The sequence below is a fragment of the Hippocampus zosterae genome, chromosome 12 (genome assembly GCF_025434085.1).
Source record: "Hippocampus zosterae strain Florida chromosome 12, ASM2543408v3, whole genome shotgun sequence".
NCBI classification, from domain to species: Eukaryota; Metazoa; Chordata; class Actinopteri; order Syngnathiformes; family Syngnathidae; genus Hippocampus; species Hippocampus zosterae.
The window spans coordinates 7,097,073-7,121,625 of NC_067462.1; the positions used below are offsets into that span (position 1 = coordinate 7,097,073).

The window sequence follows — 24,553 nt, forward strand, 5'->3', positions numbered from 1 at the left end:
AATCGTCAAACCATAAACACTTGGAACGAAACGTTTTATTCATTCGAAATTCACCATGCATTATGTCACGCATAATGTTATACCAGAACAGTTATTGAAAATGATTTATTTTAAGGAAATACTACAAAAGGAATAGTATAATCATAAAAACCAGACATATGTCCATTTCTCTTTCACCATATCCGTATTTTGGTAGGAGGTACCCAGTCGTAAAATGAAGAGAATATTGGGAGAATAAAATTCTCGGTACATTTTATGCTTTTTTTGTATGAAAAATGTTTTCATAAAATTACAATTATTTTCTGGAAACATGAAAAAAGGAGTACTTGGAGATAAAAACAAATTGCTTTTGAAGACACACGCTTTCTATTGTACAGGAGTCGAAATGAAATATTCAGTCACAATAAAACAAAGTAAAAGTCAAACATACAAGAAAGTATAAGTAAAGTCAGAAAATGTTCATAATACATTATTACAAATTGTATTAATGTTGGGAGAATGTGTTGTATTACAATCAAAGAAAAATGACAACATAACAAGAATAAATACCATCATGTGATTCCTGTCGAATTAAGTAATTGACAAATAATTCTTTTTTTAAAAAACAATCATTTCTTCTTCTTCTCTTGCGTGGCGGTGAACCACGAGTCCAGCAGCTTCTTCATGTAGTACAGCTGCCATGCGTGCACTTGGACCGCTACCACCATGAGCAAATACATCACAGTCACCGCGGAAAAGCCGAAGATGAAGCGGTAGGCTTTGCCGTGGCGATACAACTGCTGCGCCAGGGGGAACATCTCCATGCCACCGTAGATGAGCGGCGCCACTGAGAATAGCCCGGCGCTGATCATGGACAAGACCAGGTAGCTGATGTTGTTCTTGGGCAGCGACAGACTGCTGCATAACAGGGGGACCATGCTGAGAAGGTAGGGGTACTCCCACTGGTAGGGCATGGCAACGGTGTCGTGCGGCAGCAGGTTGAAGTGACTGACGGCAACTTGGGCGGCTATCAGAAGCCAAACCAGAAGATGGATCACATTCAAGCGGCGCACCTCTGACTTCAAAGAAGCGCTGCAACATGAGGAATGCATGGATTGTTATGTTCGTATTCTCGTCAGTCTATACTAATCGTTGTCAATGAGAAGCACGAACCGCTACATGTTGTCAATTGTTCTTTTTGTTTTAAATTGTCATTGGTCTTGGTCTTTATATAAACACAAGAAATATGATACCTCACTATTAGACATTGCAGTCCCTCGGCCGCTTTATGAATAAATCCACATGTAAAAAGGAATTCCTTACCTCATTTGGTAGTGTGGATTCGCCTTCTCCCTGAATTTAAAGTCACTTCCGTTGGAGGCAGCAGGTTTGTGGCCTACACGTGACGTCATATTGAGGTGGGATACCTATTCACAAAACGGACAGTGATGAAGTGAAGTGCTTCCGCTTAATTGCCGTTTTCCGACAAATTTGGTTAGCTAAAACTGCTGCCGTAAAATCAATGACACTTCTCACTCGAACTAAACAGACTTGAAAACACTTCATATTATCAGCATCAAAATTGTGCGATGTGATATTGGTATATAAAATAGCGCAGCTATAGATTCTTACCGGCTGCGTTTTCTGTCGGCCTGCTTAGAGAAAGACACCAAACAAAAGATGTCAAGAATCGATGGGCTTCCGTCAGCTAGACGCATGCGCATTGCTTCCTCTTGCGGCAACATCAGCATCTGGTCCTTCTGCTGCATTCGATGAAAGTGGGAAGTTGAATATTTCCGACTTCTGACAAGGAAAAGGACCGGAAAGGCGACGAGGAACGTTGCTCAACAATAACGACCGTCATGGAGACCTTGACCGTGAATGGCAAAACACAATTTGCAATACTGTAAACATATATTTATCTATTCTCTATTATTGGAATACTTACGTAAAACGAACTCACGTAACACAACGTCATTTGCACTGACTCCTTGCATGACGTTTTTGTTGTCATAAGTGAAGATGAAATTCAAGATATTCCTTTATTTGTATAAATGAAATCAATTATGAAGACTTAATATCGGTCAGAATGTGCCACGATAAACCAAAACTTAAAACAACAATCAATTTATCGGAATCACCCAATTTTGTTGTTTACATTCTCCTTTGACGCTTTAAAGTCGGAACTGGGACAATGGAGTCTGATAAATCCAATTTTCCAGATTTCTCAAATGCAGCATTCATGGGCGCGGCTCTTTACAAGCATTAACATTGAGGAATTCTTTTTTTTTTAATTAATCATAATGTCATGCATAAATTAATAGGAATGCTTGAAGAACAACTTCAAATTTTCCATCCATCCATCCATTTTCTGAACCGCTTTATCACGGGGCGTGCTGGGGCCTATCCCAGCTGTCTTCTGGCAGTAGGCGGGGACACCCTCAACCGGTTGCCAGCCAATCGTAGAATTTCAAATATGTCATTTCAAATAATAATAAAACATAATACATAATTTAAATATAATATAAATGTAATGTAAGTTTTGATGATTTCCTCTCGTTGATTTCAAGAAATAAAGACTTCTGTGATCATTTTCACTAACATCTTTATTTAGAAAAACAGCATCGACAAAAAAATAATTATTATAACAGTGAAACATTAATACATTAACTCTCAGGTTACAATAACAATATTAGCACCATGCTTCGAAAGAAAAATACTTTTTTATTTTCTTTTCAGAATTCCTCCCCCACGCTCCTCTTGCACCTATATGTTAGGCAATTATCGGACCAAATAATAAATTACTGACATAAGTACTCACCCATGTCCCATCACTTTTGACACATCTTTACACCAATGTTGTTTCATTTCCCCCTTTTAAATATAATTTTCCTGCCGTTATACATTTCAGATTGGCAGCAACAATTACAGAAATGAAATCACTGTACGATAAAGACTAATCTGAAAAAAAAAACCAAAACAAACAGATATTGTGACATTGGTTAGGAATGGAATTTTTTAATGAAATTTGACAATGATTTCAAAATGACTTCTTTATCCATTCACATTTGCTTTCATAACAAATGCCTCTTCTGTTTCTTGTTCGTAGGGAGTGGTATTGCATCTAGTTTTAAATTCTCTGCAGGGCATTGATCACACCGCCAAATCTGTTAAAGTTCCTCGCAGAATTAGAGCAAAGCAGGCATAAGTAAGTAAAAAAAGCACAGTTCATTTGACATTATTCTCTGAAAAATGTTACTCACAAAAATGTGTATATACTCCATGTGGCACAACACTGGAATGTTTAAGCTCTTTCTGAGCTTGACCAACATAAATCTGTGATCTGTTTTGCTCCGATTGATTTAAGGCAATAGTTGTATTTACACATTGGTATGGATGAGGTGGGTGGGGGGGTATATCAATCATCATCAATGTATCTGTTCACGTTTTTGGCTGAACTTCACATTCTTTGCCACATTGGGTAGCTGTCACTTTTCCTAATTTTCTTAAACGCCTTATTGCAACAATATTTTATGTTCAGTTGTTCTTTGCATACTTTACAAATTCCCTTCCTGTCCTCACGTTGAAACACAAATAAACTGCATTCACTTGGTTTGCCGGAATTACATCAAAACTAACGGATTTTCTCATCTAGGGGGCAGGGGCATTTGGCGACTCAACTGCAGATGGGCGGAGACGTCCACTATTATTTGTATAAATGCGATTTCTAGAAAAATCATATCAATTTATACATCAATATAATGTATATCTTTTTTTATGATAATGGAGAAAATGCAGAAAGAAATTAGTGACTAGGAGGAAAAAAAAGGCGCATCGATGCCAGGAATGTACACTTGGACGCACACTACATTCTGGAGCGACATGGCAGAGTCTACTGGAACTCGAATCTAGTCTCCCCATAATGTAAAATCATCATTAATTATTGTTTACAACAAACAGCAGTATGGCACTCTTATGTGAGAGACTGTTTCACATCCCTCTTTTGGTGCTTCTGTTTTGGTTAACGGCAGACTTCAAATTGGCGACACACCCGCGGACTAATTGAGACACCGTGTCTATTCTAGGAGGCCACTATTTGAGGGAATACGATAAATCCTCCAGGTCCTCGGTGAATGCCTTATCATAGGTTATTCTATACTTTTATACGTATAAAATGGCACATAGACTAATGGCTCTGTGGTGTAAAATGGGTTTTAGATACAGACCATCGTCCTTCCTTGTGATAACCAAACCGCCTTCTCATCTGCAGTGATGACGTTCCCAGATTGTTACTTAAAAGTCCACTTTTTGGCAACAAAAATGCAGCCCATCTCCTATTCTTTACTTTTCGCTTACAATGGATACAGTAGAAATCCGGAGAAAGACGAGTGCACGTACTCTCCGGCGTAAAGTCCTGCAGCTTGATCTGAGGGCAGCTGAATGTACACCGTGTCCCCTGGCTGTAAAGGTAAGACTGCACTTCCTGATGCTTGATCCAAGTATCCCTTCTTGTATTCATCATATGTATACATCACCGGCTCATTGTTCCTCATCAGGGCCACCCACACATTGGTTCCTTTGCAATGGATGTGGTAGGCAAAGTAATAAATGCCAGGGACTTCGCAGGTGAATATTCCCGTTTGGGGGTTGAAGTTTTGGCGACCGTTGTACAAAGGCTTCTCAAACACCACCGGAGTCTCCACGGGCGGGAATGGAGCGGATGAAATAGCTGTGAATGCTGGCATTTCCAGCCCGCTTGCTCCCATGACTTCTGCACCATTTCCTCCATATTTGCCTTTTTTACCGTAGCCACCAGCCTTTTCACCATCCAGGCCGGGGCCCATTTGGGAGAGCACTCCAGCCAAGTCCGGAGACACACCAGGTTCTCCTGGTGGGCCAGGAGGGCCTGGTGGTCCGCTCAGTCCTTGGGGACCTGATGGGCCTTCTTTCCCCCGAGGTCCGATAGGACCAGGATGACCTGGAATGCCTACACCTGCAATGCCTGGTGGACCAGGAGGGCCAAAACCTCCTTTTGGCCCTTGAAGTCCAGGTGGTCCGATTGGCCCTGCTGCACCATCCATACCAGGGATTCCTTTCGGACCCTGAGGTCCCATTTCACCAGGAAATCCACCTTCTCCTTTGAGCCCAGGAAGTCCTGGCTGACCTGGTGGGCCAGGAAGGCCTTTATGTCCATTGTCTCCTTTGGTGCCACTTGGTCCTTGTGGACCTCTCGGCCCTGGACTTCCACGTTCTCCAGGTAAACCATCAGTGCCAGGTAATCCAGGCGTACCGGAGTCACCCCGAATTCCGTCAATCCCTTTAGGTCCTCCTTCACCACATTCTCCTTTTGGACCTGGTAAGCCTACACCTCCTGATGGCCCCTTGGGTCCTGGAGGTCCTGGTTGACCACTTGGGCCAACAGGTCCAATCATACCAGGTAATCCTGCATGACCTTTATCTCCCTTTGGTCCTAGGGGTCCAGGTAGTCCATTCATACCTTGATCACCCTTTGGTCCTTGGAGGCCTGGCTTTCCAAAGCCAGGTACTCCTGGCTTTCCTGGTAAACCAGGTGGTCCCGGATGACCTTTCACACCCTGCATGCCTGGCTGTCCAGGTAGACCATTTTGACCTGGTTTTCCTTGCCCCGGCAGACCAGGCGGGCCTGGTGGTCCTCCTTCACCCGGTGGCCCACTTAGTCCTTTCAGCCCTGGATGCCCCTTATCTCCAGGAGGTCCTTGTGGGCCTGGCATTCCATTCAAACCTGGTTTTCCAAAACCAGGTAAACCTCTTGCCCCAGGAGGGCCCTGGGGTCCGGGCAGACCTTTATGACCTGGTTGCCCTGGTTGTCCCATTCCTTTATCGCCTTTGGGTCCTTGTAATCCAGGAAGTCCTGGCAGTCCTTTGTGGCCTGGCTCTCCTTTCATCCCTGGTTGGCCTGGCAGTCCCTGGACACCTGGTTTACCTAATCCAGGTAGGCCAGGTGGTCCTGGTGGACCTTGGCGTCCTGGTTGCCCGGACGGCCCCTGTTCGCCCCTAGGGCCCATTTCTCCTGGCCGGCCAAGCAGACCGGGCCCTCCCGGTCTGCCTGGTGGTCCTTGTAACCCTGGTTTACCCATCCCAGGTAGTCCTGGTTGACCTGGAGGTCCAGGTAGCCCTGCTGGTCCTAGTTGGCCGTTGCCTGGAGGTCCAGGGGGACCTATAGGTCCTTCTGGACCAGGTGGGCCAGCTGGACCAGGTTGTCCTTGGGGAATTCCCTCAGCACCACTTGGTATTGTCTGACCTGGAATCAATGATGCACACAGAATATGTAGAATATTTATGTCAGGTGTTTCAGGAGGACCAGGTTCACAATAACGTCCATTAATGTAGCTTTTTATTTCTTACCTTTGTCTTGTCCACCATTATAGACACCCCCTTTGCGAGCCTTTTCTTTGCCCTTCATTATGGGCATTTGGGGGGGTTCTTTCCTATATTGGGGATAGTGCATATAGGGCGCATCTTTGCCGATGTACTGTTGCTGGGGGTAGCCTTCACTGCCCATGCCCATGTGTTGGAGATGTTGCATTTGCATCTGCTGCTGGTAGGCTTGAGGGTGCTGATTGTGTCCATAGTACTTTCCATCACTTACATATGTAAGTACAATCAACTGCAGCAGGGTCAGGAGGAATGGGGGGCCAAGGGGCAGCATGACCGAGGCCTGTACCAAAGGGACAGAATATCACTTAGACAAGGCTGGACAACAGCTTTTGACAAGACGCAAAACCATGTGACTTAGTTTTTAGTGCATCAAAAAGTTTCATCTCGTTAGATCTTTTCTGGATCGATGTGAAATCATTTGTAGTTTGCACAGCTGGCTCATCTTTTGATATACGAAAAAAATCCCTTTAAAAAAATATTGCATCTTCACTGAAAAGAAAGTCAATGTTGAAATGTATTTTTGATGATTTGTTTTATGAGTTTAATTGTCATGTGAAGAGAAAGAAGCTACAATAAACATGTTTTCATGGACCTTTAAACACAATTTGAAACAGGATTGGTAAAGAGTGGATCATAGGTCAAACCATGCTGTAACTATTTTGTAATCATGGTGCAAACATGGTGTTGGTCTGGAGCCCAAAGAAGAGTGTACCTCCCTTTTGCTGGCTTTGTGCCTAAACATGAAACATGTCTTCCTACATGTTCTGCCACCAGGATGTAACCCAGACGACTTCTATTGTGCAGGCCCATAAATAAGAGTCAGGTTGTGTGAATCATTGACTTTTTGTCGTCCCGTCATTCCATCCTGTCATCAAGGTTGAGCCTCGTTCCCATTGGTGCTTTACTCAAGACACTTTGACTATTGTTTTCAGAATTTCCAGCCGCATCGCGACACCATCCGCGCCACCGATGCTCTTTTCCTTCGGATCTCTGACCTTTTCTCAGTCGACTGGTAATTTTGACAGAGCGGTGTCACTGTCTACCCCCCCAATGAGAGATGGCCTTTGAAAGGGAATGAATCTCGTTGCCTTAGCTGCACAAGTTTCCCGCAAAAAACAAACCAAAAAAAAATCACTCTACTAAAAAGGCTTTTCCTATACTGTTATCAATAACGTGACCTGACTAGATTTACTGTACTGATGGTTCTCTGAAAATAAATCAATATATAAATAAACAGAAAAAAGGTACAATATTATGGAGCATTTTTTTGGTGGCTAATCTTAAAAAAACAGTCATTACACTTCGACGGGGTGCTTTTCTCACACAAGATGGCGTATCCCAAATAAACATTGAAATTCAGCCCAATCCCAGGAATTCATTAATATGATTGCTTCAAACCAAAATGGCAGACTTCCAGTTCAGTTTGGTTGTTGGGTCCATTTGACCTTTTCTTTCTGTTTTTGCATCCTGTTATGGTAGACTGATGAGTATAAATCCTTTCTGTAATTGAGCTTATGATTAAAGACCCAGCAGTACCAGTCAATTCTAGACAAAGTCTGAAAAGACGTTTAAAAACGTCTTTGGGAGTGAATGAGTTAAGTCATTTTCAGTTTTTTTCCCCTCTAAATACATTCAATGTATTTGAAGGCAAATGCTGAAAACATGCAAAGCGAAATTGAATCATTTCCCACGGCACCGCTGTTGATCTCTCATGACACACTAGTGTGCCGTGGCACTTGGTTGGAAATCACTGATCTGATTCTACACGACAAAAGTAAACATTGTTGAATGAATACCTCTCCAGGTCTAGAGCATTATTAGCTGTATGAATGGTCTATCGCACCAAATAATATTTTTTCTGGTATGGACTCAGGATGAGAGGAAATATTTCACTGTTTTGCTAATAAAGCCCTGAAGGAAATCCTGTGTCAAGTGCATCGAAAACAAAACTAACGTCATCGGTTTCCTCCAGGTCAATGAATGACAAACGCAATATTGCCCAGCGGGAGCCTTTAAAATGTTCCAAAAATATTGAAATATTTTATGACCTGGGGCAAGGGTGTCCCCCTCACCCCCATATCGATACATGATGTCAGTAAGGGAGCAAGTGTGTGAGTCAAGAGATGTTTTTAAAAGGATGGAAATGCTGTGACAAGTACACAACGAGCGCTTATTCACTTGTCACATGGCAACACCCCGTTGTCACGGTAACCAGGGTGGAAACACCTCACGACTCGCAGACTCCCCCCCCCCGGCACGCGATTGAAAATAAGTGTCGGCTCCCAAGCGGCTCATTCATTCACTCGCCGCGAAAATTAACCAGCAATTTCCACGGCTTTAACTTGTTATTTGTTATTTGAGGAAACGGCAGCGGCGGTGTGTGGAGCGTGAATAGAAAGGAGTTTGTTATGCGCTCCTGAGTGCCACTGTGTCATCGCACAATAGTCGCCCATTCAAGAGGGCAGACGTGAGGTCACATGTGTATGCAATGCAGTCGTGAGCGCACATGGCGGGAGAAGTGAGAAGTCGCGGAGCGTTTCATGGATTCGCATGTTCGTGCCAACTCGTTTCGCAAAGCAGAAAATAGCTGGGTGATCCCCTTCTTTGATTCCTTTGATTTTAGACCGCGAAGCACTATGAGTTGCAGTCTTTTGAATAACAAGCGCTTTATGAATAAAATTGGATTGATTGATTGATTGATCGAATTATTGAAATCATGGATACTATCTTTGAATTTTGAATAATGCTATTTGTGTTTAGATACAGTATTTGTGCAAGGTTCGCAACTGGCGAGGCCTTCTCAGGTTGCCTAACATCTATTAGAAATGCTTTACCTTTAAAAAATGTCTTAAGCTCCTTGTTTTTAAATGCTTTCCAATGTTGTACTTTAATGTAAAACATATTGTCTTTTCATACCTCGTGCTATGCCTTTCCTTGCTGAGTGCAAAGACAACACTGCACCTCACCAAAAGAGCGTGCTGGAGCCAATCCCAGCTGTCTATGGGCAGTAGGGGGTACTCCCTGAACTAGTTGCCAGCAACTCGCAGGGCACACGTAGAGTATTCAAACTCACACTCACACTTTGGGACAATTTAGAGCATTCAATTAAGCCTGCATGCATGTTTTTGGAATGTGGAAGGAAACCGGAGTACCCGGAGAAAACCCACGCAGGCACGGGTAGAACACGCAAACCCCACACGGGAAAGTGGGAGCCGGAATTGAACCCTGCACCTCTGCACTGTGAGGACGACGCAATAACCAGTCAACCGTCCAGGAAGAAATGTAGGTACTGTAATAAGCCAGGTAGCTAGTCTGGAGATACGTAGGTCAGTGGGTAGGTCATTGAGACAAGCGAGGAGGTAAGTAAGACAGTTGGGGAGGTAACAAAGTAGGGAGGGCTTGCTAGGTCAGGTGACCTACACACAATAATTTGGCAAAGATAGATTTGTTATATAGATCCTGCATAGAGAAATAAACAATTTTTAATGGAACACAACCTGCCTTCAACACCCTGACATATGCCACCTACTCAAACGTAAAATGCTACAATGATTTGTATTGGAACTGTAGTGTTAATATTAGTTCTGAGGACATTTGAAGATGTGCTGCCAAGCCCCATGCACATGTCCACACAAAAACAGGTCCCAGACACTTTAAAAAAAAGCAACCCCCCACGTCGTGTTTCGTTTAATACGTGTGTGCGGGTGTATGAGGGAGCGAGCTGCTGTTTGACACATTGCTTCCAGATGTCCATATTTTTTTTCCCGGCATGTCATACAAGCTTGATGTCTAAAATGAACTCCTGACATCGAATTTTGTTTATTTTCGAAGAGTCAACCTCCGCCGAAGATGCTGGATGTTTACGCAAGCTACAGAGGGCAGAGTGTCATTTAAGTGCGGCAGCTGTGCAACAGGCTTTTTCTTTGGTTCGCCTCAAACGCGATGATGGCGATGGTAGGGATTATTGTCTCATGATTAGCGGAAAAAAAAAACAGGAAAGTAGCCTGCAACCGTATTGTAAAAGGTAACAGAAGCAAAAAGGAAGAACCGTGTGATTTCTCCTGTGTAAAGTTATATAAAAAAATACGGAAAAATGTCAAGGAAAACTAACGTGACTGTGACATCCAATCATCTTTTCCCATCTTACCCCCTCCGAACAAATAAAATAATGACCAAAAATAGCAGGCAATAATATTGTACTTTATAGAAACACAGAGTAAAGAAATAGAATGAAAAACAAACAGTTTTTGTCACACTGCATCAATTAAATGCTGCTCCCTCTGGTGTGCCCACCTTGGCCACCTGAGGGCAGTATAAAACAGGAAGACAGCTATACTGTTTATTGACAAATCCATCCAACTCATCGGTACGGCACTAGTACTAGTAAGTATATTTGACTGAATACTCTTATAATATCTGTCTACATGTGTTGCTGCGTCATTTGTGTTTAGTACGTTGCTCTATAGTTATTTCCATATGGCATTAGCATAAAGTAAGCGGACTGAAAGGCTAAGCTATGTGGTTGTTTTAAATATCCATCCATCCATTTTCAACACCTCTTTAGTCGCTGAGTGAGAACCATTGCCACGCTGCCCGTACACAAGTCAGGCAAGTGTACCACTACACTATCAGGCAATCAAACATATTGATGAGTAACTGACTGACTGACTCACCCCTTAGCCTACCAAGGGATGTGTGTGGATTTTAACCCAGGTTTTGAAGAATTCCATTGACCACCAGGGTATAGGAGGAGCTGTTTTTAATATATACAGTATAGTATAATTCTCTTTGCATTATTTTAAGTTTGACAGTAAACAACAACTGGGAGTGGCATAAACAACCTCAAGTCTCCGTTCACAATTGTTCACAATTTGGCAAACTGCTACTTTCTGTGAAGTGAGCCGAGTTGTGTTGACTGCCACCATACAACGCTTGTATCTCAAGTATGTGTTTGCAAACCAAAGTAAAAAAAAAGAAGGAAAAAAAATCACCGGCTAAGCAATGACTCGTATCTTGAAAAATGTAAGTGCAACTGAATCAAGTCACTCGTATCACAAGGCACCACTGTCCTACACAAAAATGCAATATAACAGGACACACTTTTGCAATGCTTTGCAATTATCTGGAACATTACGTATCAATGTTTATCTAAAAATATGACCACCCGCCCCTAGAAATAAAAAATAAAATAAAGTACGGATAAGTATGGATAATACAATATCAGTTGCATACACAAAAGAACCAAAAAAAAACTAGTGTCCTCTCGTTGATAGGCTAATGCCTTTTGGCTCGCGACACTTTATGGCTGTTCCCTTTCTATTCTTGGTCTACCCGGCATTGTTTTATCTTTTCTTTTATAAACTTTTTGCACTTGTAAGGCAGTTAAGAATGTTACATTAAACATAGACGTTAGTAACGTTTTGAAGATGGCACCGGTTTGAACAGATTAATCTCCACTCAGAAATATCACATAGGGGGGCTAATCCCGTAAAATTAGCACCTATTTCCAACGCGAGCGCAACACACACCCACACCCACAAACGCACACACACACATTTAAACAAATGCTGACACACAGTGCCACAGCTGTGGAGCTAAAAGTATTTACCTCTCTCCTTTACACAACCACAATAACTCTTGAGGCCCTTTTGTCCCATTGTCCATCCTACACTCTTTTGCAGAATAATGTGTGCATGAGCGCTGTTTGTACACGTACGCGCGCGCACACACACACACACACACACACACACACACTGCATTCAAAATTTCCTGTTGTGTGGGTCAGCTAAGGGTGCTATGTTTAGTTCAACAGCCCCTTTTCATGCCACTAAGAGCCATACATTGGCTTTTTAGCAAAAGTGATATCATATCATTGGCGATAATGTTTTTGTTTTCAACTCAAAGCCCGACCAAAATGTGCGACCTGTCCATTCAGACTGTGGTCGCATCGCAAAAATAAGATATGTATCTGCACTTGGACACATGATGACATTAAAAAAAAAGTCTGATACATATGGCCAACCCCACCCAAACCCCCACCCCACCCCAAAACAGATTTAGGCGACTAGTAAATGTACCATGCTTCTCTTGCCCAAAGTCAGCCCATCTGCTACCCTAAGAACTGCCACTATAGAGAGTAGATGGACATATGAGTAAGTGAGAAACTAGGATGGTACATTATTAATAAGCATAAAGCAAACCTACCATTCGTTGTTAGTAATTTCATTTTTTAGTTGTATTGTAATCAGTTAATAAACAAATAAATAAATAAATACAAATGAAACCCCTCTGGAATGTACCAAGGTACCCCCCCCCCCCCCCCCCAAAAAAAAGCCTTGCCTTTGTTCTGTTTTCATTCCGGAAGTAGATTCTTGTTCAACTTTCAAACCAAATTTTCCTCAGAACAGCATTTCAACCCCACAATTGTTTGGTGGCAGAAGCATCTCGGTGTAGATGACACTCACATTGCACAATAAAGATGCACCTCATCTATACATTAAACCGAGTGACAGTTCCTCCATCTTCATTTTTCAATGAAATCATTCTAAGTGCCCAATACTGTCGTGCGGTAAACCACGGTACATTCCAGTGAGTGTATCAAAGCGGCGTGCCGGTGAGCTCACAGCAAAGCAATTGAGGAAGGGTTTGCTCTGCACTCTCTTCTCACCAAACTGCGCGCTCTTGCCCCCATGGCGTACATGTGACAGTTTGGCTTCAGCTTCCTGCACGCTCACTAAACATTTCAATGCATATTTGCTTCGCATTCACTCGTACACACATGTGGTGCACACAACGCGTCCCACAGTACACTCATTTTGAGAGGGATGTTTTGGAACATAATGATGCGCAATCGTGGCGATAAATGCTAACGGTAGCTCCTCAGGAGACAAGTAGCCACATTCAGTAACCCAACTGTGGGGCCAGAAGGGATGCCACATGGCTCACTATAAAGGCCATATGAATTCTTCCTGCCAATCAGATCACAATAAAAAGTGGTTATTGAAAGAATGACAGTAAATGGTGCATCCATTTGGTGCTTGTTCTTTTTTGGGTCATGGTTGAGCTGTAGCTTATCACAACTGACTTTGTGTGAAGAGCGTCTGCGGGTCACACCCTGGACCTGAATGCCAGTCCATCACAGTCAGAAAATAAATCGAAATCCCCATTGAAAAAGTATTTTAATTTGTGCCGCCTACTTTCTTTACAAACAAAATGTTGCAACATCAATGTAAATTTCGCAAGAAACAATGCGTAAGGCAAACTAGGTATGATTGGAACGTGTGTTTGGTATGTTGGATTGGTCTCATTTTTCAGTTTCTTCTTGAGATTTGTAACATTTCATTCAGTTCAGTACCTTTTTTCTTTGACGATTCCACTTTGTGTCATTCGTATTTTTTTCACAAAACTCAGTTCACCTAAACCTTGAAGTGATGTCATATGACACGTTGCACAATATTCTGTGTAACATTGGCATCATGGAAAAGATTGTAAAATCTGGACATTCTCACTTTCATTTTTAACCAATATACAAAGACACATTTTATTATTATTATTATTATTAATAATAATAATATTGGGGATTTGGGGAAAAACAAACAAAACTATATATTTTTCCTTTGTGCTTGGGATAGGAATGAATGAATGAATGAATACATAGATAAAAATGAAATTGGTTAAATACATTGTATTCATTAATCGGTAACAGGACATCACAAAAATGAACACAATGTGGTATAATTGACTGGGACTACAATGTTTAACATTGATTTTCAGGATTACAAAAATATGTTATGGATGCTAACGAAATATGAAGGAAAACTAAATGAAATGTATTGTATTTTCTTTATGGGGGCGGTTGATAATTTCATTTGAGAATACACAGGGATCAACTTCGGGCCCCCACAATCTTTTGCATTCATTTGTAAATAATCAACTCTTACCTGCAAATGTATTTCAAATATAATTCACACCCGTAACTCCAAATTACAAGAATGTACATAGAGAAAAAAAAAACACAGCATTGCTTACCTTTGAGGGTCAGGTGCAAAATTGAAATAATCACCACAGGGGGACTCAGAGAGAGAGACAGACAGAGAGCGAAAAAGCAGCAATATCAGGATGGACGAGCGAGCTCACCTCTGGCACGTGCTCATAACAGATGCCCACCTTTGTGGACACAGTTTATATGTGCTGCAGGGTGGGGCCACACGGGGTGGGCGGCCCAGCCAGAGCCCGCTTGGAAGAACTGGAGGGAGGGTTTGGAGGCTCCTAAACCCCCCACACCCCCAAAAAAAGTAACTTATTCCACATAGTGGCATGAAAACATATTTGTCGTCTGAGTACCCACAAAGATAATAACAAACAAAGAGCCATTTTTGTCACCCACCTTTGGTGATCTAATGCACTGAATGCATTAAAATAAGCCACAGTGGAGGCTTTGTTGGGCTTTCACCTGTTCTGGTAAATGTCAAAGAAAAACCCAAACAGACGACAAGCAAGCGTGCGTCCCGACGGACTGTATGTATAATTAGAGGAGTCAAGGAATTACATCAAATTAAAGAAACCGATGTTGTGATGTGACGTGATGTGTTATTGCAATGAAGACACAAACACACAGGACCCGAAAAAAAAAATGAAGTCACAAATTCCAGATTGCTGTGCTTAAATGGGACGCAATGCTATGAGTACTGTATCTGTGTGTATATGTCAGGATATAAATATGATATTAATCCTGTGTTGCTTTTAGGTTGTGCCATTCAAAGAAATTAGTATTTTTTTCGAAGAAAAAAAAAAACCCAATGCCAAAAATGATCGACCTGCAACCTCACTATAACTTTGACTCATCAAGGAATCATAAATGGGGTGTAGACTTTTTGCTTTTTACTGAAAAATTCCCTGCTGGTGTCTCTTGCTTTCTATTTGGCTTTTTCGCCCACGAAAAACACTTTGGAAAAGCATCAACATGAATGCAACGCAACACTGTTGATTATTTTGACTACCGGTAATCATTTGCAATTAAGTGATTTTGTTTTTCTTCCCTTCTTTTCCACAGGAAACGCTGCTCACCCAAAGCGTGAAAATTGGAGTCACAACTGGTCATAGCTAACATTTTTAACGTTCACCTGCACATTTTTCTAACGATTGTGCCAAATATTTCAATTTTATAGCCAATGGTGTCAAACTCAAGGCCCGGGGACCAAATCTGTCCCGCCGCATCATTTTATGTGGCCCACAAAAGCAAATCAAGCATGTCAACTTGCATAATATTCTCATATTTCCTAAATTAGAGACATATTGTAAGCATTTTCTTGTGACCAAACCCCTCATTAGAGTAACTTTAACAATAATTGAATAAATGGCCCTCCAAGGGAAACGGTAACTCAAATGTGGCCCACGACAAAAATGAGTTTGACACCCCTGTTTATAACCTGTTAACACAACACACTGAACAGTATCGGGCACTATGTCAAAGGAGTACATACAGTAGCAGTCATAAACTCATTGTTTTTTTTTTCGTTTAACATTTAATTGTCCTTTAACCCTTTCATGCACCCTGTATCCTGATAGCATGGTCAGCTGTCCACTGTAGTAACCGCTGTGCCTGAAAGGGTTAAGAATGTTAACATTTGACTTAAAGCATCCGTGAATCAACAAATTGTTATTGAATTTAAATTTGAGTTCACTCCATATGTTGAATTTCATCAAAAAAAGTCTCGTTTCACCAACAAATGACAATCGTCAGTCAGGCCGTGTCCGTCGTCAGGGGGGAAAAAAAACAACATGGCTGCCCTCACACCTGTCAGAGTAAAAGTGTGAAGAGCGTAGTCAGGGGCAGCGTCACTAAAAATAAATCTTCCTTCCTCAGAGCGTCTTTGTGTCGACGAACACTTTTTCCACGGTACTTTCCTCGTTCTGTTTTTTGATACCCGTCGTTGACCCGGCCACCCACCGTTGCGATTCATTGTGTGGTATTGACAGCAATGGGGCAGCGCACCTCCCTCATCATCTCATTTGTTGAAGTCCCACGAAACCAGCGTGTCGAGGATGAAATGGAAGTCAGTATGGGTGTGTGCGTGCGCGGTTTTAAAGTGACACACCGATGCAAAAGGGTAGATGTCCTGTTCCGTCTGCAACAGCCAAGTGTCATGTTAGTCAGTTTACTGGCTTTTAGTGAAGCACTTTGCACTGTCAGCCTTCGCGTCGCACCATTTGCGACTCATCACTCATTCGGTCCACACTACATGTCGTTGGAAGTGTTTTTGTGCCAACATTTTTTTCCCCCAGAATATGACAGGTTGTGATGTTTTAGCCCACAAAGGCATTTTAGGCATTGTCAGATGTTCATTGTGACGACATCATGTTTTGACAAAACACTTCCTTTTTGTGTCTCTTATTGTTTTTTTTTTCCTGGGATTTTTATTGCATGTTGCGGCTTATACGCAAACATGGGATGTCGTATCGTGACATGAAGAGACCAATCTGCACACAGTGCGCGATTTATCAGGTTCCACCTTGTCACTACACGATTTTCCGTGACCTCAGCTATTAGAGCTTAGATGTCCTAAATGAACGCGTCGTATAAAGGAAGCAGCATCCCAGCAACCGTCGATGCATTTGCATTTGCATTTTACAGACACAAAGTCAGAGACCCAATCGCACCATCGTCATAGCAACAAAATCCGTAATTGGAAGCGCGTCGCCAATTTCAGATGACTTTACGACTTCAGACTTTGTCCCACGCTTCCGCAGTCCTCGCTTAGTTTCCCCCCGTTCGCAGTGAGGCAATGTTGGAATTTGCAGTGCAAACGGGAGTAAACACGACAAGGTGGCCTGCGGGGACAAAGCGCTTTGGAATTTCGCCGATGCAGGAAAGACGCCTCAATTGCATGCAAATTCTTCAGACTGTTCACTGCGCAAACTGCCCTCAACCTGGGCTAACATTGATGATGATGTCACCTCCTGCGTGCAGTAAGTAATGGCATAGCGGGTACATATTTGGGGATTCCGATTCTTGCGAAGTGAAACGTGCCACGTCGCCAGCAGGGCACATGTAGACAAACGACCCTTCACATTCGCATTCACATGTGGAGAAGATGCATGCAAGCACCGGAACCAAACATCGCACAGGATTAGCATGCTAAGCTAACAATTTGAACCTTCACCTTTAGAACTGCCAGGAGTGTGTCAATGAAACTTCTCGCGACATTGAAATATTCTCCCCCGAAATCTTCACATGGAGACAAAGCCATAACAAATACCACTGGTGTTCAAAAGAATGCAAACCATTCGCGTCGCTCTCTTAAAAAGAAAGTATCTCAGCGTTCGTATAAAATGATCGCGACTTCTTTGTCTCATTGTACACGTGATTTGACAATCTTCAATTTACTGCAATTTCGAGTGTCATATTTATTCAAAAGAGAAGGAGTTTTTTTTCCCTCGCCGTACCCATTGTGAGAAGAGTACCAAGCAACACCCCAAAATGATTTTTTTTCCCCACGAAGAAAATCGGAATTCTCTTTGCCTTTCAACAAGTCTGTGTGTGTGTGTGTGTGTGTGTGTGTGTGTGTAATCAGCTTGGGACGATATAGACCTTTACTATTCTGAACTTTTCCCCCCACCAGCCGCAACAACGGCCGTCTCTCTCTGACCCCGGGTCACTCCGAACCAACCCGCAGAAACAATGGATGGCACTAAAAGGAAGGATATGCATGACCGCGATAACCAGCGCTGCAGAGTGGTCATCCTCTTTTCCAGACTTTTTGAGAAATGCAAAGTACTAGACCGTAATCTATGAACATTCTAGGATTGGGTCAAATTGTAGATTTATATACCATTGGAAATTAGAACTGTTCATAAATCTCTACTTTGACTATGGGTCCCCGATATATTTTTTAAAGGCATTAATATTTTGTCCCGCCACGACTTATTTGCAAATACAAAGTAGGATGAGAAAAGTAGGCTTGCAACTTCAAAATGGACACGACTGGACCCTGCAACGGACTGGTTCAAATTCCATGTCTTTAGCTTTTTCATGTGTTGAAGTTTGACTCGTTCCACTTGCCAACTTAACTTCAAGGGCGCATTGTGTCATTGCAAAATGCCCCCCACCCCCACTCCTGGACCCTCTCCCACCGAAAAAACCTGAGGTGTGTTAATGAGTTTTTAACACAAACAACCCCATTATTCTCAAATGGGGATCGCCTTCCCTCTTTTTCTTGGCCCATGTGCTCACAGTAAGGATGAGACGTCATCCCATGACCTTTGAGACATTTTGCCATTTTAAAAGCAATATATACACGCAGGGCGGCCCGGTAGCCAAGTGGTTAGCACGTCGGCTTCACAGTGCAGAGGTACCGGGTTCGATTCCAACTCCGGCCTCCCTGTGTCGAGTTTGCATGTTCTCCCCGGGCCTGCGTGGGTTTTCTCCGGGTGCTCCGGTTTCCTCCCACATTCCAAAAACATGCGTGGCAGGCTGATTGAACACTCTAAATTGTCCCGAGATGTGAATATGAGCGCGGATGGTTGTTTGTTTCTGTGTGCCCTGCGATTGGCTGGCAACCGATTCAGGGTGTCCCCCGCCTACTGCCCGGAGACGGCTGGGATGGGCTCCAGCACCCCCCGCGACCCTAGTGAGGATCAAGCGGTACGGAAGATGAATGAATGAATGAATATATACACGCAATCAAACTGACGTGAAGGCCAATGAAAATTACTGATTTGGAATTATTTCACGTAATAAGTGCAATCCTTCATGATCGTCCACTTACTGTAAGACAACAGCAAACATGGCCTCGAAATGAGTAGTAGTGAGCTCGTCGCTGCCCGCGTTTGCTTTAGGCAAGGCTTCGCACAGCGGCGTCGCGGATGACATGCACACAAGCTTACACATGCATCTCGCTCTCTCCATTCACACGTAGCCAATACCCACAATCCTTTGTCTCGATCAACATTGGGAAAACATTCCAGTCTCGCGCCCGCTCACCGGTGACATCACCGCTAATAACGTTTTTGGAGGGAGGAGGTGGGGAGGGGCTTTCTCGAGGTGAGCTATATTATTTTGGTGCATGTCATTCAAGAAGTGGTGTGCGAAAAAAAGGGGTGGAGGGGGGAGTGGGGGGTTGCGCTGTCCTGGGCATCACCGGGCAATAATCCACTGTGCTTTGCACGACACTCATGTCAGTGTTATTGCACGACCTGATTTATTTGAGTGTCTTCGGGTCCAGGTTGCATTGGTTTCACACGCAGCACATAATCCAAAACCCGTCACGCGTCTGTCCAGAAGCGCAAATCCACGCTCCCAATCCCCATTCATAACTTGTCAACATGGCACCTTCACATGCTGAGACACACTGTCTGTCGACACCCGACATGTTGAACCGATGCTTGATTTTAGGCGTTCGTGTGGGAGAAAAACATGTTGACGTGACACATGTAAGAGGAGTCATGCAAAAGTCAGGAATCTATATCCATGTTCATGCAAGTCACATTATGTCCACCAGCCTTATAGTAATGCTAAATCAAGCACATTTGGTGTTGGACAAAAGTCAGCATTAGCTTTGGCGAAACGTGGATATGGCGAGCATCATTAGCTTAACCGGCTAATAATGCTTGCTTGACGGATTAAAAACTGGTCTAGCACTAGTCATAAAAATAAACAAGGAAAATCATTTATGATCACCTTTTAAAACTGTAAAATATGAAGATAAAACAAACAAAACAAATGCAAGTCACATTATGTCCACCAGCCTTATAGTAATGCTAAATCAAGCACATTTGGTGTTGGACAAAAGTCAGCATTAGCTTTGGCGAAACGTGGATATGGCGAGCATCATTAGCTTAACCGGCTAATAATGCTAGCTTGACGGATTAAAAACTGGTCTAGCACTAGTCATAAAAATAAACAAGGAAAATCATTTATGATCACCTTTTAAAACTGTAAAATATGAAGATAAAACAAACAAAACAAATGCAAGTCACATTATGTCCACCAGCCTGATAGTAATGCTAAATCAAGCACATTTGGTGTTGGACAAAAGTCAGCATTAGCTTTGGCGAAACGTGGATATGGCGAGCATCATTAGCTTAACCGGCTAATAATGCTAGCTTGACGGATTAAAAACTGGTCTAGCACTAGTCATAAAAAGTGAATACACGCGATGTTTTGTAGTACTGTGTGGAAGTGCATTCAATGACTGCCGGTATACGTTACTTACAGGTGAACAAAGATACACTATTCGTAGTGAATTAAAAAAAATACATTTTTAACCAATTTGGTGAAACTCTGGCATACCTGATTCTCTCTCTCACACACAAACACTAGGCTGGGGGTGGGGTGAGGGGTGGGGGGGCAGATCCGGCCCGCGACATCATTTAATGTGGCCCATCAAAGCAAAATCATGCGCGTCGACTTCTGTAACCCTTGCTAAAGTCTAGACCAAAAATTCCAACCGTCATATGTAATAAAGAACGTCAAGATATAGCCAGCATTTTAGTGATGCTTTTTACATTAATTTGAACTATTGTTTAACAAACCATTCTATTTCTGATTTCTTAACTAGTTGTCAATCAATTTGTTGTGTACTGTATACGTAAAAAAATATGAGATTATTCAACATTTATTCGGTTTGACAGTCATAATGTGGCCCTCTGGAGCTGTCACTACAAGGTGGCCCGTGACAAAACATGAGTTTGACAGCCCTGCAGTCCACATCCTAGACTAAATATGCTCCTCTACAATTTTTTTTTGTCCTACTGCTAACTTGTTTTGAAATTTACCGGAGCACGCTCTTGCATGAGATCAGCTATTAATGTCTTGGTCAAACAGCATGCATCTTATCGTAATGGATGGATTTTATACACTGAATTCCAAGTAATTATCAATTGTATATTGGTGGCTCGTGTTTACAACAACAGCAGCAGTCGCGTTAGTCAGAGGACTTTGGAACCTGCATTCCTTGATCTGCAACCTCTCTACTTCTCGCAAGCATTGAAACAAGCAGGAGCATCAGTCCTTATTTAATTTATATATATTTTTTAGTACTAGCCACCATGTCACTCGTTGTTTTTCGTACCTTTGTGCCAGCTTTTGCATTTTGATGTGAGGTGAGAGCTGGTGTCTATCAGTCCACACTGTGATTTAGTATCGACCGTGTCAACCCAAAATGCTCAAGTGATGAGCCTGTTAGGCAACACTGTAGGGAAAAGTCATCCCTTTCAAGTCGCCATGTGAGCCCCTCTCCAGAACCCATTCCAATTGACTATTAGTGCCTCTTCTTCCGCTCCTCGAGTACAGACATCGTTTCACTGGGTTAAAGGGTAAAACGTACCGGGTCATAAATGGAGGTGCTTGCAGAACGGCATTGTGGGATGGCTATTCTGCAGGCTGGTGTGAGTAATGCGCGGAATGCTCACAGGAGTCACTGTTGACCCGACACAAACAGCCTGGCATGCGAGGACGCATGCAGCATATGGTCAGCAAGAGAAAAAAAATCTTTTCTGGTGGGATATATCCCAGCCACAAGCTTTAAGTGGATATATTTTGATGGTTCCTACATGTAAATGTATGTAGGCAAAAGGAAGATCTTCGATGAAGTTGCAAATTTGAGCGACAGAGGAAGTTTACAAGTCCAAAATTTCCTGGTTGTCTGAAAAGGTAGCAATATTCTGAATCCCATTTTAGGAAACCATAGAATAGTGTCAGCCACTATGCTGCTCGGGGAAATGTCGGATTCGACAGAAGCTCTGTCCGAATGGTTCAACCTCACTTCGATGCTAGTTTGCTCCCAACACATTCTACGACCTCACTTCCCGTTCTCTTGTTAGTGTTTCCACACTCAATGAACCATTAAGCTGTTCCTACTTACACTTGATGGTGTGTGAAGCACATTTGGAAACGTTGTTATTCTTTTTTAAATAGTTGGATAAATAGAGGCTGCTTACTTACAATGAGCTCACCCCATACTCAAAAAGCAGCATCATGTGTTTATTTTTTCATTGCGCACAAAAGCAATCGTTATATGTGGACCCTGTGACAGAAGTACCGGCAATGCTTATAAACCGGTCAGTGTTATTTCATGTCAAACTAACAGCACGACAGTTTAGATATAGTGTACATGAAATTAAGGCAGCTCTTAACAAGTTTGTTTCATAGCTCAATTACCATGTTTGCATTCACTACTGGAACTGGTAAAAAATATTTGTGTTCACTCCCAATACGTTTTAGCAGTGAATGTTTTCAGTATGACGGTGGAGGAAGTGGCTAAGATGAGGCTTCCTCTATCCACCCAAATTTGTTGTCCTTCAGAAATAAAGTGTAGAGTACACTATGTACTCCAAATGTTCATGAGCACATTTCGGGGTGCATATCCTGAAGTCATCGTTGAACTAAAGAAGGTATAGAACACAGCCCTGTGGTACTCCATATTGTGTTTGACCTAGATAAATGCAAGCGCCAATTAAAAAGTGCTGTGGTGTTTTTGCTGGAGAAAAATAAGGAAAATAAGTAAACGTAGCCTCACTTAAATTAATCCTAACAGGATAGGAATGGGTACTGAGCCCTGGTACAAAACTGGCCCGGCGCAAAACTATTAAAGACTGTATTATCGATAAGATCCACTGTTAATGGCCCTCTTAACAGTCTTGGAGAAATGACTAATATTATTTATTTATGCCATAAGAATATTATTTTGCACATTCAACTTCTCAGATCTTGTTTCTAATTTGCAACAAAATTAAGAAAGTTATTTAAGAAGTATTTGCATTCTCTTCCCATGGAAAATAGTCTAAAGTTGTGGCGTCGTCCGTTTAGAATGACGTCTTTAAACATTTCCATCCTGCGCCGCATGCCGAATGAACGAATGGATTGATGAGTTCATGAATCCTCTTGCCAGACACATGAATCTTCTCTCCTTTTGTCTTTGAAAAATAAATGCATCGATCCTCGCTGTGTACATTTGAGGCTCATGCAGAAAAAAAGAAAATACACAGCATCTGGACGAGGAATGTTCGCAGATCGCCGAGTAATGGATGCTGGCCGCTCGAGACTGAGCCGCGAGAAGGCAAGAAGGGGAAAGGACTTTAGATCGAAAATTGTAAGGAAGGACAGAAGATGAGGCCGCACTTGGAGGTCTGAAGCCCTCCAACAAGATCAGGAAATAATAGAAATACAAATAATCAGTCCCAGGGTCCTGACCACGTGGTTTGAAAACAAATCTGGTAAACGGAAGCAAATCTTGCTCTGTGAAGACTGAAATTGTCTCTCGGTTTTGAAAAGGCGTCTCCCAGAAATCAGTGGCACTGGCAGTTGCCTCTGGCGCGTAACATTTGCTGACTGAATGTTTTCAGAGATGAAGGGTAAGGCCGCAGTTGTTTGTTTCATGCCTTATAAAATAACTTTTTCTTCATATGCACATTTTTGGAATTGATGTGTTTATACTGTATTACATGTTCTTGTTTTTACATCTATAAATGTTCGGACTGCAGCGTAGTTGGCGGCCATTTTATTGGAAATGGTTACAACGAACTACAGTTAGAATGTACAGATTCACTATGTCCCTTGAGATACGTTGTAATGAGGTTTGACCTCAACTCAACTCAGCTTTAAACTCCATAGGCATCACATCAAATGCACGTTTGTTACTGTTTGACTGCATTGTCCATGTCAAATAAACATTTATTATGATTCTTATTGTTGTTGTTATTACAAAACATTCTATTAAAAAAGAAAAATGAAACTTTAGTAATAGAAGACAAAGAAAAGTAGCGCGGAGTCCAGACACCAAACCGCTGACATGGTGGGAGTCTGTCTGGGAATTATTTAGTCTTCCTGTAAAAAGAGATTATTATTCCTCCTCTGCCAACCTGTGGGGGAATATGCCCCCGTTATAGAGATTTTGTAAATTGTATATTTGTGCAAGTGCACAGGAAGCTGAGTGTGTGCTGTAGGTACACGTGCCGGCCCAGACCACCGGCCTTGACGCCCCGACGGGCCGTGGAACCGGATAGTGTAGCTCATCACGTCAGGGAAGAGAGGAAAAATGAGGATGGTCGAAGAGGTACCACGCCAGCATGGTAGACAGGTGGTATACATCGGCCATGATGGATGGAGGAGGACGCATAGCTCGCACGCAGTCATATGTACGCTGAGACGCGGATACAC

The 24,553-nt window shown here is 42.5% G+C and overlaps 2 protein-coding genes across 3 annotated transcripts; both read right to left on the minus strand.

Moving 5' to 3' along the window:
- Nucleotides 1-15: 15 nt before the first annotated feature.
- Nucleotides 16-1,866, minus strand: jagn1a (jagunal homolog 1a). The gene is made up of 3 exons (XM_052083133.1): nt 1,612-1,866; nt 1,303-1,406; nt 16-1,071 (listed from the first exon to the last, which is right to left on the minus strand). Exons 2-3 carry the CDS (start codon nt 1,389-1,391, stop codon nt 609-611), a joined length of 552 nt encoding a protein of 183 aa, XP_051939093.1. The 5' UTR covers nt 1,392-1,406; nt 1,612-1,866; the 3' UTR covers nt 16-608.
- A 703-nt stretch (nt 1,867-2,569) lies between these two features.
- On the minus strand, nt 2,570-19,447 carry col8a1a (collagen, type VIII, alpha 1a). 2 transcript variants are annotated; one of them, XM_052083130.1, is made up of 3 exons: nt 19,164-19,447; nt 6,364-6,676; nt 2,570-6,259 (listed from the first exon to the last, which is right to left on the minus strand). In XM_052083130.1, exons 2-3 carry the CDS (start codon nt 6,665-6,667, stop codon nt 4,332-4,334), a joined length of 2,232 nt encoding a protein of 743 aa, XP_051939090.1. In that variant the 5' UTR covers nt 6,668-6,676; nt 19,164-19,447; the 3' UTR covers nt 2,570-4,331. The 2 variants fall into 2 exon arrangements, with proteins under 2 accessions (XP_051939090.1, XP_051939089.1); XM_052083129.1 differs by lacking the exon at nt 19,164-19,447 and adding an exon at nt 14,425-14,679.
- Nucleotides 19,448-24,553: the final 5,106 nt, after the last annotated feature.